Source organism: Phaseolus vulgaris, chromosome 5 (genome assembly GCF_000499845.2).
Source record: "Phaseolus vulgaris cultivar G19833 chromosome 5, P. vulgaris v2.0, whole genome shotgun sequence".
NCBI classification, from domain to species: domain Eukaryota; kingdom Viridiplantae; phylum Streptophyta; class Magnoliopsida; order Fabales; family Fabaceae; genus Phaseolus; species Phaseolus vulgaris.
In genome coordinates this window covers 19,251,140-19,268,478 of record NC_023755.2, presented here as the reverse complement: position 1 = coordinate 19,268,478, position 17,339 = coordinate 19,251,140, and the positions used below count along the sequence as shown (strand labels likewise).

The 17,339-nt window shown below is 52.6% G+C and overlaps 1 protein-coding gene across 1 annotated transcript; it reads right to left on the bottom strand.

Moving 5' to 3' along the window:
• Positions 1-7,825: 7,825 nt before the first annotated feature.
• Positions 7,826-9,094, bottom strand: LOC137834090 (formin-like protein 18). Its single transcript, XM_068642154.1, has one exon. It carries the CDS (start codon positions 9,092-9,094, stop codon positions 7,826-7,828), a length of 1,269 nt encoding a protein of 422 aa, XP_068498255.1.
• Positions 9,095-17,339: the final 8,245 nt, after the last annotated feature.

Below are 17,339 nucleotides of genomic sequence, written 5' to 3'. Positions count from 1 at the left end.
GTGATTCGCAACACATTCGCAGGGCCCAAGGTGATCTTCACCGGGATGGAGGATCCTGAGGCGCATCTCTCTGCATTTCACACACAGATGGTCCTGGTAGGCGGCTCCGACGCTGCCAAGTGCAAGCTCTTTATGAGCACCCTGACGGGGATGGCTATGGATTGGTTCATCAGCCTCCCGGACGGCCATATCACCTCCTTCCGACAACTGTCGCGGTTGTTCAGGGAACAACACCTAGCAAACAAGGCCCCGCCGCCGGTTTCCTACGATCTGTTTGATGTGAAACAGTATCAAGGGGAGACCCTAAAGGAATACATCAACCGCTTCGGGGCCCAGGTAGTAAAGGTTGGTACGACAGAGGAGCCCATGATCGTGTACGCGTTCATGAAAGGTGTATGCCCCGACCCTTTTGGCGAATCCATCATTTGCAACCGCCCTAGGACTTTCGCTGAAATACGCCGTCGGGCGGTGGAACATATCGCTTATGAGGGAGAGGTGTGTGAGAAGCGCACCAGCGTCGTGCCCTCACACCCGAGAGGACCGACGCGAACTCAACCCGCCAGGGTCAATGAGACCACGACGGGAAGGAAGAAACCAGAGGGGAGACGCCCTTACGAGGCCAGAAAGCCCCAACCTCGGGGTCCCACAGGAGGCGATGGCCCGGCCAGAGAGAGGGCGAGGCCGGCGAGATACAATTTTGTGGTGGGATTGAAGGACCTGATCGCCGTGCCTAATATAGCTGAGAGGTTGAGGCGACCGGCGAAGTCTGATAAGGTGTTAGGGCCTCGGAAAGACTCTTGGTGCGAGTTCCACGAGGCTTTCGGTCACCACATTGATAACTGCCTGTCGTTGGGTTACCAGTTAGATGAGCTGGTGAGAATCGGGTTTTTGAAGGATTATGTCGCGGAACCCGCCACGACCGCCGCCCTGCCGCCGCCAGCGGAAGAACAACCACACGAGACGCCGGTTCTCGGCGAAGTCCATACCATAGCTGGAGGTTTTTCCGGCGGAGGGCCCACCGCCTCCCAACGAAAGAAATACGCGAGGGGGGTCAACTCGATCGAAGAAAGGATCTCGGGTGAGCCGTGGGAATCGGACCTCGTGTTCACGAGAGGAGATCTTCGTGACGTGGTGCCGCATGACAATGACCCCGTGGTCATTTCGGTTGTCACAGCTGGAAGAAAGGTGCACAGAGTTCTTGTCGATCAGGGGAGTTCAGCAGACGTCATGTTCTGGTCGACAGTCAACAAGTTACGGTTGTCTGCCGACGTTTTGAGGCCCTACACGGGGTGCCTGTATGGGTTCACGGATAACCAGGTGGAAGTTCGAGGCTACCTGGAGTTGAGGACTACGTTCACGGATGGAGAAGCCTCGCGTACCGAAAGCATCCGGTACTTGGTCGTGAACGCCAACTCTGCCTACAACATTTTGTTGGGCAGACTGGCGTTGAACAGGCTGAACGCAGTAGCCTCCACATGCCATATGAAGATGAAGCTGCCGGACCTCAGCGGTAAGGTGATAGTTATCAAGTCGGATCAGGAAGAAGGCGCGGAAGTGTTATGAAAACAGCCTGAAAACGAAGAAAAGCGTGTTCATGGTGTTTGAGCACCCGCCCAACGTTGACACATCAATGACTGAGGCGACGCCCGCCGGGACAACGCCTGACGAGGCCACACCCGTGAGGGCGATGCCCGAGGTAGATACGCACATGGAGGAGGGACCTGACGATACGGCGCCTGTGGAAGAGGCGGCCCCCGTTCAGGATGATAGCAGGGGAGCAATCGGCGGCTAACGCCGTGGAGAGGGAGATTGGTGGCAAAACGTTTAAGTTAGGGCGTTTGCTGAGCCAAGAAGAACAGGAAGGGGTGGCAGAGGTGATTTCACGCCACTTGGATGCTTTCGCATGGTCTGCCTCAGATATGCCCGGCATCGACCCGGATTTCCTATGTCATCACCTCAGCATGGACGCCACGGTCCGTCCCGTGCGCCAAAGGAGGAGGAAGTTTAACGAAGAGAGGCAGCTGGTGGTAAGGGAAGAAACGCAGAAGCTGCTGAGCGCTAGCCACATCAGGGAAATACAATACCCTGAGTGGCTAGCCAACGTCGTTCTGGTGAAGAAGGCGAATGGGAAGTGGAGGATATGCGTGGACTTCACGGATTTAAACAAGGCGTGCCCGAACGACTCGTACCCACTCCCCAGCATCGACGCATTGGTGGATAGTGCATCCGGCTGCAAGGTGCTAAGCTTCCTGGATGTATTCTCGGGATACAACCAGATCAAAATGCACCCGAGAGATGAGAGCAAAACTGCATTCATGACAGAGACTTGCAGTTACTGTTACAAGGTGATGCCTTTTGGGCGGAAGAACGCGGGCGCCACCTACCAAAGGCTGATGGACAAGGTCCTAGCTCCCATGTTAGGAAGGAATGTATACGCCTACGTGGACGACATGGTAGTGGCGTCGCAGGACAGGGAATAGCACGTGGCAGACCTAGAGGAGCTGTTCGTCACTATATCCAAATATCGCCTCAAGCTAAACCCTGAGAAGTGTGTCTTCGGGGTAGAGGCCGGAAAGTTCCTAGGTTTCATGCTCACGGAGAGGGGGATAGAGGCAAACCCCGACAAATGCGCAGCGATTATCGCCATGCGAAGCCCGACGTCAGTAAAGGAAGTGCAGCAGCTGACATAGCGGATGGCGGCGCTCTTAAAGTTTGTTTCCACCGGGGGAGAGAAAGGGCACCCATATTTTCAGTGCCTCAAGAGAAATAGTCGCTTCGCATGGACTGACGAATGCGAAGCGGCTTTCATTAAGCTGAAAGAGTACCTGGCGACGCCACCGGTCCTCTGCAAACTGTTAACAGGCGTGCCCCTCCGGCTATACTTCACGGTAACGGAGCGAGCTATCAGCTCTGTACTGGTCCAGGAGCAGGACCAGATTCAAAAGCCCATCTATTTCGTGAGCAAGGCATTACAAGGCGCGGAGACGAGATACCAGGCGCTAGAGAAGGCCGCGTTAGCAGTGGTGTTTTCAGCCAGGAGGCTCCGTCATTACTTCCACAGCTTTACGGTGGTAGTGATGACAAACCTCCCTATACAGAAGGTGTTGCAGAAGCCTGACGTGGCGGGAAGAATGGTGCGCTGGGCGGTGGAGCTGTCAGAATTCGACATCCAGTATGAGCCTAGAGGATCCATCAAAGGGCAAGTGTACGCAGATTTTGTAGCAGAACTCTCGCCCGGAGGTGAACAAGAGGTGGAGGTGGGCTCACAGTGGTTGCTCTCGGTTGATGGCTCTTCCAACCAACAAGGGAGTGGTGCGGGAATAGTCTTGGAGGGACCCAATGGCGTGCTGATCGAGCAAGCTCTGTGTTTCGCCTTTAAGGCAAGTAATAATCAGGCTGAATACGAAGCTTTGATCGCAGGAATGCTCCTGGCCAAGGAAATGGGCGCGCAGAACCTCTTGGTGAAAAGCGATTCCTAGTTGATTACAGGGCAGGTGACGGGTGAGTTCTAAGCGAAAGACCCGCAGATGGCGGCGTATCTGAAATACGTCCAATTATTGAAGGGAGCATTTAACGCTCTTGAGCTGATACATGTCCCAAGGGAGCAGAATGCCCGAGCCGACCTGCTCGCAAAGCTGGCCAGCTCAGGCAAGGGGGGTAGACAGAGGACAGTGATCCAAGAGACGCTCAAAGCTCCGCGTAAATTCTTGGAAGATAACAGGGTAGATGTCCTCCAGATCTGTACGTCAAGAGGGAGTCCAAGGAATCATCGCTCTTTGACGCAAGATACGCTGAAGACGCCCCGCATCAGCACATACGCAGACACGCCCGAAGAACGAAGGCAAATGCAGGTATGTGCCCTAGCCGAGGGAGACACCTGGATGACGCCATACAAACGGTACCTGGCGGATGTGGCTCTCCCAGTGGAGCCTGAAGAGGGTAAGAAGGTCAAGAGAAATGCCGCAAGATACACCCTGGTGGACGGAGTGTTGTTCAGGCACGGTTTCACTCACCCTATCTTAACGTGTGTAAGTGGCGACGAGTGTACCAGAATAATGGCGGAGCTCCACGAGGGAATTTGCGGGAGTCACGTGGGGGGAAGGTCATTAGACTCCAAGGTGATACGCGCAGGGTTTTTCTGGCCAACGGTAAAAGAGGATTGCGCGCGACACGCCCAGCGCTGCAAGCAATGTCAAAAGCACGCTCACTGGCACAAGGCGCCGCCAGAAGAGCTGCGATCCATATACAGCTCATGGCCTTTTCATACCTGGGGGATTGACATCCTAGGTCCGTTCCCACTCACGATAAGGCAGATGAAGTATTTGATCGTTGCCATCGAGTACTTCACCAAGTGGATAGAGGTAGAGCCCGTGGCACAGATCACTGCGCACAAGGTGCAACACTTTGTGTGGAAGAACATTGTGTGTCGCTTTGGCGTTCCCAGGCGGCTGATATCCGATAACGGAACCCAGTTTGCCAGTCAGCAGTTGAGGAATTTGTGCGCTGAGTTAGGCATCAAGCAAGTGTTCGCATCAGTCGAGCACCCCCAGACCAACGGGCAAGTAGAGTCAGCAAACAGAGTTTTGCTGAGGGGGCTAAAGAGGAGGTTAGAGAAGGCAAAATGGGCGTGGGCGGAGGAAGTACCAAGGATCGTATGGGCATACCACACCACACCCCAATCTTCAAACATGGAGACGCCTTTCAGTTTGGTGTATGGGTCGGATGCGATGATCCCGGTAGAAATACACGAAAGCTCGCCACGCTTTCAAAACTTTGTGGTTGAAGAATCCAACGAAGAAAGGCGGGTAAACCTTGATCTACTCGACGAAGCCAGGGAGGAAGCCAGAATAAAAGCCCAAGCGGTAAAGAGAAGAGTAAAGCGCCAATATAGCTCTAAGGTAAAGCCGCGACAGTTTCAGATTGGCGACCTAGTTATGAGGAAAGCCCACCCATACAAGCTGGAGAATAAGCTGTCTCCCAAGTGGACCGGACCCTTCAGAGTTACCGAGGCTAAGGGCAACGGTTCGTACAGCCTAGAGACCTTGGAAGGAGGTCCCATCCCACGCAGTTGGAATGCAGCCAACTTAGAGTTTTATTTTAGTTGACTTATGTAAACAGTGATGTAACAGTCTTGTTAAAGGGGACGCTCTTTTTCCCCTCCCGGGGTTTTTAATGAGGTCACCCAAATAAAAGAAAAAAACAAGTTTGAGAAAAAGCCTTGCCTTGGTTTTCAGTCTTTATCTTTCCCCCGTTTGAGGCGGCGATAGGCGTCGCCAATAAAGAAGGCGTCACCATGCAAGGAGGCGTCGCCATGAAAGAAGGTGTCGCCAAAAAAAAGAAGGCGTCGCCAAAAAAAGAAGGCGTCGCCAAAAAAGAAAGGCGTCGCCAAAAAGAAAGCGTCGCCAGGGTAAAGAAACATGACGGAGGAAAGACGCACAATATATGAGGTGTATGCAAAGGTAAAGCAGCATTACGGAAACATGGTATAGTAGAATTGAATTTACAAGCAGCGTTCGATACAAATGGGAGTAATGCGAATAGGGCAAACATTACAAGCCCTGTGCCCATACAAAAAATACAAACGGACCATTCTTCAGTGGCCACCGGAGTCAGCACGGAAGGAAGACGAAGCCCCGCTCTCAGTCCACAGAGCCCGGGTAAGTCGCAACCTCCACTCTTGGTTTATCTTCGAACCTGCACCAAGGGAGATGAACGTGTCAGAGACACCATGAAGCAAAACACACACAGACAGAAAGTAACAAAGGCGGAAGTTTCTAGGGCAGTGACTCATACATATATATTTCTCAAGGGTTACAGCGTTGAACTCCAAGCTGATCAAGGTGGCGGAGTCAAAACCTCCCGCCTCAGCAAGAATCCGGCAAACCACCTGGTCATTCGGGGCTACCTTCTTGAAGGGTTTGGATTTGAGGGCCCTCGTCTCCCTCACCCAGTATAGTGGAAAACCATCTAGGGCGGAGGGAACGAGATCAGAGCAACAGATCTTGAAGAACCTGCCCTTCCACCCAGTGAATGAGTTTTGGAAAGGGGTCAGGAGAACCCTGCCAAGAATGTTACTGAGGGTCACCCAGAGGTTATTCCTTTGCCTCTTCACCTCAAAGAAGTGAAGAAAGATATCAACCGAATGTGCACAACCTAGAAACCCGAAAAGGAGGTCAAAGGACTTGACGAAAGCCCAGCTATTGGGATATAACTGGGCCGGAGCAGCATTGATCTCCGTTAACAGTTCCTTCTCAAACCTGCAGAAGGGCAGGCGCACGTCGATGGTCTTGAAAACCACCTGATAGAAATAAAAGAAGGGGACCCCGTCGTTGGCCCGTTCGTCTCCGCATACTGGCTCCCCTAGAGCGCAAGGGAGCACAACGATATCGTCGTCGTGCCTCTTCGCGAAGGCACGGTGGTTATAGGAGCATGAATCCCCTTTGTGTTCCCTTATGGCCCTGGTGGAGAGTAAGCATGAGCATTCATCAAGAAGCTCGCTCGAAGCCCAAGTATACAGGTCCTTGGGGTTGATCCTTGGGGAAGGAACACGAGAAGGCATGTTTGAACAGAATCTCGAAGGCTTGAAGGCGAGTGGCCCACTGGTAACGCAAGGGTAAAGCACTGGTTGGAACGAACACTAGAAAAACTCTTCGCGGGGAGAGAAAGGGTGCAAGTAGGTCACGAAAGGCGCAGAAATGATGAGGATAGTTTCAAGATTTCAAAGGGCTAAATATTGCGGTTAGAGCGCCAAACGACGCAAGTGTAAGTGTTGCAGTTATAGATCCAAACGACGCAAATGGATGCACCGTGCGATCGAGCCACGTGGCGGAAGATGGGAGGAAGACCCTGGTACCACTGGTTAACACTCAGAAAACGTTGTATCGACGGAAGGCCCGAGGGTACGATGCGCCGTCGAGAGTGGGTCAGGGGCACAGTAGATGTCAGGACCACGTCAAGGGGCTGAACGTCCCATCAACCATACGAGAAGCGCCACGTGGATAGCACAGGCGAAACCTTGAGTTGTTCGCTATCCCCGGGCGTCTACCAGGACCAAGGTTAAAGTCAATGTCAAGGTAAAGTTAACGCCCTTGGGCGACGCCAGCATGAGACGCCCGAGGCGTCACCAGGAAAGGAGCAGAGGGCGACGCCAGCATGAGACGTCGTGGGCATCGCCAACCCGAGTATCAGCAGTGCCGCCTCCCCGATACCCACAGGTAGGAAAGACTGTGGAGGGAGATGAAATCGAAGAAGTCGAAACTAGTTACTAACGGCGTCGCCTCCCCGATACCCACAGGTAGGAAAGACTGTGGAGGGAGACGAGATCGCCGAACGCCAGTGGACCGCTGGCAGGGTTGTTCCCCGATACCCATGGGAAGGAAAGACCATGGAGGGAACGAAGCGCTTTGGTGTTTAAGACACCCCATGGACGATACGGCTCCGTCAGGCAAGCCTCTCCGTGGGCGTGGGCATCAACGCGTAACCCTATTCCAAGTGTTTAGGACCTAGAGTAGGTCTCAACTTTCGCGTTGCGGCAATGGTAAGGCCATTGACACCTTCATGAAGTGTAGGCGCCGGACATACAGGGTCGCCCAACGCAGCGAAAGAAACGGTTAAAGTACAGGCAAAACAATCGAAGCACGTGAAGGCAAAAACGAGGGTGAAATCATACAGGCGGAATTCGATAACTACCAGGTACAAAATTGTCATGCAAAACCCACAAGTTGTGACGAAAGTGCAAACAGTTCAAAGAATTACAAGCTTATCAAAGAGGGTCAAAAACAAGTGTAAAGTGTGAAGGAGACAGGTGGCGGTTGAGGGCGGCAGTTCAATCATCCATCTCCAAGGGCACGACCTTCCCGTCAACGATGTGATGAGTGGAATCACAGTTGGAAACGTCGATTCCCGGGTTCTCACAGACGGCCTGGGCTAGAGCCTCTTTGAACCCCTCCTCGAAGGTACCCCCCATGTCGTGGATGAGGGTCTTCTTATCCTTCTCTAACTCCTCGATGATGGCGTCCCCCGAAGCCACCTGTTTCTCCAAAGCTTCCTTCTCCACACGGAGCCGGCTGACCTCGACCTGCAGTTTATCGTAGTCAACCTGGAGAAGGCCCATAGCTTTGGCCTGGGTAGCCATCTCCCCCTCCGTCCGCTCTAGTTTGTCAGCCTGCTCGCAGCATCGACTCTTCAAGACCTTTTGGACTTCATCGTAAGCTTCGACCACGCCCTGGAGGCCTGCTACTTGGACTTGAAGAGTGACTTCCCGAGTGTAGGAGTCAACCTGCAGCTCCACCGCCTCTGCCAGTTGCTTTTCAGCCTCTTCCTTGGCCTCTTGCGCCTGCTTCAGGGTGGTTTGGTAAGTTTCATTTTGGCGTCCCAAAGTCTTCTTTTCCTCCTCCAGGGCAACTACCCTTGTTTCCAATGCCTGGAGGGTTTGAGTCTGCAGAACGGCGTTTCTGGCTTGGGCGCGCCATTCAAGGGCCACTGCCAAGAAGGCTCCCAAGTAGAAGGGCATTCCCTCCTTCCTGTCGGAGCCTTCTGGCATTGATCCACCGCTGAAGCCCCTCATCAGATGCATAATCGGAGGAGGGATGGCAATAAGATCGGGGGTGGTGGCAACAGAGGCGGGAGAAGCAGAGACCTCTACCGGTGGCGGGGGTGGCGCAGATTCGTCACCTTCGCCTGTTTCCTCTTGGACCATTGTGGGGGGAAGAGAAGTAGCACTTGGAGGGTTGTCCCTGAAGGAATCGTCTCCCTGGGGCGATGCTGCTGATAGGAGGGGAACCCTCGCAGCTTTCCTCCTCTTGAAGGGTGCCACGCCATCGGAGTCCTCATCATCGGATATAATCTCCAAGACCCGTTTTCCTTTGTCAAGGGGGGTTGGAGCCGGTGATGAAGCCACGGCCAGAGGGACGGCAGCGATGGGCGGAGGAGAGCCGGGAGTCTGAAGCGCCTCGGGGCTCCGTGGAGATGGTGAAGATGAGCCTAGTGGGGCTTCGGTAGTGGTCGGTGGTGGCGGAGGCAGGGTCGATGGAGGGTTTGGGTCAGCAGCAGGGGCGGAGGAGGCGCTAGCTTTGGCAGCACGAGCGGCGTTCATCGCTTTCGCTAGCATCATCCTTTTGGAGGCATCCATCACCGATCCTACATTCAGATAAACCAAACAACAGAAGTCAAAGCCAAAGCAGTTATACAAAACCACAAAACGCGTAGATGAATGAGACATAAGTCACATGGCACAATAGAAAACAGGTGGAAGAGGCCAGAGGAACAAACATTAAGTAGTAAAGTACAGATAACAAAAGATAGTAAGAGAGGAGTCTCCCTACCAAAGTAGGTGGTCAGGGAGTGGGCGTTGTATTCGCTCGCGATAAGCTTCAACGTATCGAAGACAATCCCCAGGCCAGCCAAGGCCTTGCATACCTCCCTATCAGCAGGGGATAGCTCATCCAGGGCCTTGGCCCTGAGCAGCCTGGGGTGCTCCGTCCAGTACAGGGGGAAGCCGTCTAAGGCTGTGGGGTCGTGCTTGGCGCAGCACACCCTAAAGAATTTTCCTTTCCAGTTTTTGTAGGAGTTTTGGAAGAGGGAGAGAAGGATCCTACCCGCAATCCCGGAGAAGCTTACCCAAAAGCTTTTCCCCTGTTTCTTCACCTCGAAGAAATGCAAGAAGACATCCACCGAGGGAAGGATGCCCAGGTACACGCAGAGAAATTGAAAACCCCTTACAAATGCCTAGCTGTTGGGGTGGAGCTGGGCGGGGGCTGTGTTAATCTCGGTGAGAAGTTCCCTCTCGAAGGGCGTGGGAGGCGCACCCCGACGCGTTTAAATACCGTCTGGTACATGAAGAAGAAAGGATCCCCCTTTCTGGGTCTGTCATCCACGTAGACAGGTTCCCCAGGTCTGCCGGGACGAACAGAGATGTGCGCGTCATGGGTGCGGCAAAAAGCATTAAAGTTGTACAAGTGAGGATCCCTACGATGATTCTCCAGGTCCTGAATGGTTGGCAGGCTGGTACATTCGTTCAAGAGCTCGTCGGGGGCCCATGAATAGAAGGCTTTATAGTTGGACTTGGGGGTCTTGGGGGGAGAACCAGACTTTGAGTTCGGGCGCGTCATGATGTGAATAAATAGCTGGAGAAAGAAGAAAGGAAAAGGGTTTTAACAAGTGATGCCAAGACAGAAAAGGGGGTAAAACCCCAGGAAATGCCACCCACGCGAGAAAACCCAGAGAGAAGGAGAAGGGAACGAAGAAGAAAGGGGAAGCAGAAGAACACAGTAATGCATAAACGTAAACAGTCCCAGGCAGTTCAATACACAGTGATGCAATGCGACAAAGAAGAAGAGTCGTGGAGATGCAAAAATCATACCTTTGATGTCAAAGTGAGGGAGGAAGGAGAGCACGAAGGAAAGAGCAGAAGTTGCAGAGAAAAGGCTTGAAGGAGATGAATAGTGCGGAGATGCAGAGAGAATGGATGTAACAGTGGTGTGAGCGCGGGGTTTGGGGTAACTTGAACGTTACATTTGCAACCCAAGAGGCGCTAATCAGGAACCGCGAGATCGTGCCGCGTGTCAAAGGATAAAGTGCCCAAGGGGAGTGCAAGGGACTCTCGAGGCTGGCCGTGTGATGAGCCACGTGGCGCACGATTAAGCGTAGCCCCAAAAGGTGTTACTTTCCCCGCCTCAGAGGATGTCCAATCAGCCATTAAGAGCGCCCCTATGGTTCAGAGAGTGTCACGTCAATAATTCGAGAATTGTTGAGTCAGTAGGGAATGACATGTCATCAGGGTGACACGTGGACGGCGTGGGCGAGGCCTTAGTCTTTGCGCTGAAGACAAGTCTTCGGCTTAAGACTGGGGGGCTTGTGTACCGTCCCCTATCCGGGCGTTGAAAAAGTCAAGGTCAAAGTCAACATCTGGACTCAAAGTCAACATAAGGCGTCGCCAAGATTAAATATCACTAAGGCAAGGCAATCACAGTGTGGTTCCCCGATACCCATGGGTAGGAAAGACCGTGGTGGGAGCGACGCCGTGGGAAGGCCTCAGGTCCCGATAAATCCGGGGTAGAGATAAAGAGAAGAGAAAGGTGGCTTCAAGGCCATAGTGGTAGCACCAGTGTAGGGCAGCCTGACTCGTGAAGTACCCCTGTCGCTCCAGAGACGCCTTTGGGACAGATACGACTCAAGAGGAGGGTCACGCCCAGGGTAGCCAGGCGCAGGGTACGAGAGGAAGGCAGATACGCTCTCAAAGTGAGTGACTAGATAATTGGGGGCATGAGTTGGCACCCAAAAAGTCACCCCTTGCGCAGTAGCACTCCCAAGGAGGAGGACTCACACGAAGAAACGTCCCCAGATGGGGTCATGGCGCTGTGAGACCCTCCACGTGTACAACAGCCAGGTCAGAATAGAAACACCATTTAGCCAGGTACCGGGTAATTAAAGTCATTTAATATAGTTTCCGTTTCGAGCGTTTAAGGTACTATAAAGGCTCCCAAGCGTTTCAACGTCTTAAATGCGCTACGTTTTCTAATTAAACGCGCTAATTAAATGCGCTACGTTTTATGATTAAAAGCGCTTTAAGGCGCTTTAAATGTTAGGGTAGTTTAAATAGTGCTTTGAATGTTGGAAAGGGGGTTGGAACTTTTGGCAAATTTTCCAGAAACTCTCTAGTTGCTTGTTCGAGCCTTGAGGTTACGTACAAGGGACTGGGGAAAGATCTTTGCCAGAACGAGAAAATATACACTAGACACAGTTTCCTTTTTACCACCTTCAGAGTGCTATACGCGGTGCTCCGATACGGAGGTGCATAGTTTTTGGTGTTTCTTGCTGGCTGACTTGAGCGTTGGAGTGCAAACGGCCGCTAGGGCGCCCTTTTCTCCTTCTTTGCAGGAATCCACAGGTAACCAGTGGGAAGGAGTCCCTAGCTCACGGTTGAGGTCGCGCACGAAGACGTCCCAGGTCAACCGGACGGAACACCTATCTATAGATTCAACGAAGAATTTCATTCTTATGCACCATAGTTCATAATTCATACCACAGAACAAGGGTGGTTTGTTTAAACAAGCACCTTCCCTAAAAGAAAACTTATTTAAAAAAGATTTAGGATCAAAACTTGAATAACTTTCAAGAACCTTGCTCTTGATACCAATTGTTAGAATTTGATCCTGCCTGTTGACCAGAACGCTGGAAACTGCCTCGTCAAAGGATCGACGTGCGCACCACTTCACACCTCCGTTCCTCTTCGAGATCCACCTCAAGAACCTGCAAAGAAACAGAGCGGCGCCGCTGCGGCCGATCGCACTCCAACGCCCAAGTCAGTGACCGAATCACCAAATACTAAGAGAACAAGAACCGTGCAAATCCTCTCTCACAGTAAGCTCTATAACTCGCAAGCGTAAAGAGTGTGTTCTGAACGTGCGTACCTCAGAAAGTTCGTTGAGAACTCTTATATACCTGGTTGCTTTCTCTCTCCTGGCAGTTACAGACTTGGACACGTGGCTCGCATCCAACTGTACACGTGCCATCATCTGGAGCCTCCTTGACTTGGGCGCTGCTTCTGACTCTCTTTTTGGCTAAGTTATTTATGCATGGTGCTGACCAGTACATAGCTAACTTGGGAGTGCGATCTCTACTGGAACTGGCGAGTTAGGGTGCCTTCATACACCTTCCCTGTGGTCTCGCCGGCCGCCTTCATAATCTGCACCACCTTCATCTCTGGCGATGTGCTTGCTCTGGCGATCTCCAATCACTAGGTCGCCTGAGTCTGCATCTGGCGACTTCATCTTTAACCTGGTGATCGCCGATTCTAGTATACTGGAGATCGGAACACGCCAACTTAATAACTGGCGACTTCACGAGCCCCCCCGACTTCCTTCCCTTCTGCCAACCTGGCGCCTTGTCAACACGCCTATACTGTAACTGGATGCCACGTCATCACATCCGACTACCAGGGCGGTACAGAATTGATGGCTTAAACAAGAGGGGGGGTGAATTGTTTCTAAAACCTTTTCGCAAATATATGATTAAGAATGAATCTTTATCAATCAATCACAGATAAACAATTAAGAAAGACAATTAAACAAAGATTCAGAAAACTGTTTCAGTAATTTAATCGGTTAAAAACACGATTTAACCCATTGTTTATTTTACAGAGACAAAAGTAGTTTGTAAGGCAGAAATATCAACCGATTGAAAATACGAAATAACCGGTTGATTATGACAACATATCAAATATCAAATAGATTATAATAGAGAGTTAAAAGATAGAGAGATTCATACAAACATATTATACTGGTTCACTCAACCCTGAGCTACATCCAGTCCTCAGAATAACCTCTGAGTATTCCACTATGTAATCAATCATAGATTACAACAACACACCACAAAGAGGTGACTTTGAATCCCTCAAAGCCTACTCACCCCCTTTGCACCAGCACACACCTCAACCCAAAATCACACTGACTTTACAGGATTTTACAAATACGTTTACAGAATGTAATATGAATGTACCGCCCTGGTAGTCGGGAGTGATGACGTGGCAACAAACTACAGTATAGGCGTGTTGACAAGGCGCCAGGTTGGCGGAAGGGAAGGAAGTCGGGGGGCTCGTGAAGTCGCCAGTTGTTAAGTTGACGTGCTTCGACCTCCAGCATACCAGGACCGGCGATCACCGGGTTAAAGATGAAGTCGCCAGATGTAGATTCAGGCGACCTAGTGATTGGAGATCGCCAGAGCAAGCACATCGCCAGAGATGAAGGTGGTGCAGATTATGAAGGCGGCCGACGAGACCACAGGGAAGGTGTAAGAAGGCACCCTAACTCGCCAATTCCAGTAGAGATCACACTCCCAAGTTAGCTATGCACTGAGCAGTACCATGCATAAGTAACTGTACCGTCCCGTATCAGGGCGTTGACTAAGTCAAGGTCGAAGTCAACGACTGGAAGGTCAAAGTCAACTCAAGGTGTCGCCCAGATGTAGAGACGCCAAGACAAGGCGTCGCTAAGGCACGGCGTCGCCTAGGTGAAGGCGTCGCCTAGGTGAAGGCGTCGCCTAGGTGAAGGCGTCGCCTAGGTGAAGGCGTCGCCTAGATGAAGGCGTCGTCTCGGTGAAGGCGTCGCCCAGGTGAAGGCGTCGCCTAGATGAAGGCGTCGTCTCGGTGAAGGCGTCGCCCAGGTGAAGGCGTCGCCTAGGTGAAGGCGTCGCCCAGGTGAGGGCGTCGCCAGATCGAACAGTGTAAAAGCAAGGCAATCACGGTGTGGTTCCCCGATACCCATGGGTAGGAAAGACCATGGAGGGAGCGACGTCGTGGGAAAGCCTCAGGTCCCGATATCTCGGGAAAGTGATAAAGAGAAGGAAAAGGTGGCTTCAAGGCCATAGTGATAGTACCAGTGAAGGGCAGCCTGACTCGCGAAGTACCCCTGCCGCCCCAGAGACGCCTTCGGGACAGATACGACCCAAAAGGAAGGTCACGCCCAGGATAACCGGGTGCAGGGTGTGAGAGGAAGGCAGATACGCTCTCAGAGTAAGTGGCTAGATACTTGGGGGCATGAGTTGGCACCCAAAAAGCCACCCCTAGCGCAGTAGCACTCCCAAGCAGGAGGACCCACACGTAGAAACCTCCCCAGATGGGCAGAAACGCCCCCAGATGGGGTCATGGCATCGTGAGGCCCTCCACGTGTACGACAGCAATGCCGGAATAGAAACACCCTCTAGTCAGGTGCCAGGTAATTAAAGATATTCAATACAGTTTCCCTTTTCAGCATTCAGGTACTATTATGGCTCCCAAGCGTTTCAACGTCTTAAATGCGCTACGTTTCGTAATTAAGCGCTTTAATGAGTGCGTTACGTTCGAGTTAAAAACGCTTTAAGGCGCTTTAAATGCTGGGGCAGTTTAAATAGCGCTGGGAATGTCGGAAAAAGGGTTGGAACCTTTGGCAAACTGAGGAGAAACTCTTTCGTTGCTTGCCCGTGCTTTAAGGTTACGTACAAGTGACTGGAGAATATTTTTGCAAAAAGGAGACAACACACACACAGATACACAGTTCTTTTACCACCTTCAGAGTGCCACACGCGGTGCTCAGATACGTGGGTGGGCAGTTTTTTGGTGTTTCTTGCTGGCTGACTTGAGCGTCGGAGTGCAAACGGCCGCTAGGGCGCCTCTTTGTCCTTTTTTTTTTTGCAGGAATTCACAGGCAATCAGTGGGAAGGAGTCCTTAGTTGACGGTTGAGGTCGCGCACGAAGACGTCCCGGTCAACCGGACGGAACATTTGGCGCCCACCGTGGGGCCGATTTAAAACATCAGTCCCATCACAAGTTCGAGGAGAATTTACCAAGCTACAGTAACGTTGAAGGAGGTTGGAGTGACAATGGCCCCCACCAGACGAAGAGCAGCGCGCGCAGCCCCAGCAGACCTATCCATGCAGCAGGACATGGCGGATTCGAAGATGGAGCAAGAGCGCATGCAGGCAGATCTTGACGCCTCGCATGAGCGCAACGAAGAGCTCCACCGTGTGAATGAGGAGTTGCGCCAGGGCCTGAGAAACGATCGGAGGCGGCCTGGGCAGGACGAGACGGAGAACCATTCCCCGCCAAGGGAGTTTTCCACTCCTTTCTCGCAGGAGATCCTAGATGCAGCGATCCCGAACACGTTCGCGGGACCCAAGGTAATCTTCACTGGGATGGAGGACCCAGAGACGCACCTCGCTGCATTTCACACGCAGATGGTCCTGATAGGCGGTTCTGATGCTGCCAAGTGCAAGCTCTTCATGAGCACCCTGACCGGGATGGCTATGGACTGGTTCATTAGCCTCCCCAAGGGCCATATCAGATCTTTCCGCCAGTTGTCGCGGTTATTCAGAGAACAGTATTTGGCCAACAAGGCCCCGCCGCCGGTCTCTTACGACCTGTTTGACGTGAAGCAGTATCAGGGGGAGACCCTGAAGGAGTATATCAATCGCTTCGGGGCCCAGGTCGTGAAGGTTGGTACAACAGAGGAGCCTATGATCGTGTACGCATTTGTGAAAGGCGTATGCCCCGACCCCTTTGAAGAATCTATTATCCGCAATCGCCCTAGGACTTTCGCTGAATTACGGCATAGGGCGGTAGAGCATATTGCTTCGGAAGGGGAGGTATGTGTGAAGCGCACCAGCGCCGTGCCCTCACGCCCGAGGGGACCAACGCGAGTTCAACCCGTCAGAGTCAATGAGACAACAACGGGGAGAAAGAAGCCAGAGGCTAGACGCCCCTACGAGGCCAGAAAGCCCCAGCCTCGGGGCCCCGCAGGAGGCGAACGCCCCGCCAGAGAAAGAGCAAGACCGGCGAGGTACAACTTCGTAGTTGAGTTGAAGGATTTGATCGCCGTACCCAACATAGCCGAGAGGCTGAGGCGACCGGCGAAGACCGACAAGGTGTTAGGGCCCCGCAAAGACTCTTGGTGTGAATTTCACGAGGCTTTCGGGCACCAAATTGATAATTGCCTGTCGTTGGGCTACCAGCTAGATGAGCTAGTGAGGACTGGGTTTTTGAAAGATTATGTCGCAGAGTCCACCACGACCGCCACCCTGCCGCCGCCGGCGGATGAGCCAGCACACGAGATGCCTGTGCTTGGCGAGGTCCACACCATTGCTGGAGGTTTTTCCGGCGGAGGACCAACCGCCTCCCTGCGGAAGAAATACGCGAGGGGGGTGAATTCAATCGAAGAGAGGCTCTCGGGGGAGCCCTGGGAGTCAGATATTGTGTTCACAAGAAGAGACCTCCGAGATGTGGTGCCCCATGACAACGATCCCGTTGTCATCTCGGTCGTCACGGCTGGAAGGAAGGTCCACAGAGTGCTTGTTGATCAAGGAAGCTCGGCAGACGTCATGTTTCTATCGACCTTTAATAAGTTACGGTTGTCCCCCGATCTGCTGAGTCCCTATACGGGATGTTTGTATGGGTTTGGGGATAACCAGATAGAGGTCCGGGGGTACCTGGAGTTGAGGACTACGTTCACAGACGGAGAGGCCTCCCGAACAGAGAGCATTCGGTACCTCGTCGTGAACGCCAATTCTGCCTACAATATTTTGCTGGGCAGACCGGCGTTAAACCGTCTGAGTGCAATATCCTCCACCCGTCACATGAAGATGAAGCTACCGGACCTCAGTGGCCGGGTTATAGTCATCAGATCAGACCAAGAGGAGGCGAGGAAATGCTACGAAAACAGCCTGAAGACGAAGAGAGGCGTTTTCATGGTGTACGAACGTCCGCCGAGCGCGGACGCAACGATGATCGAGGCGACGCCCGCTAGGCTGACGCTTGAAGAGGCCATAGCAGAAAGGGCGATGCCCGAAGCAGATGTGCCAATGGAGGAAGC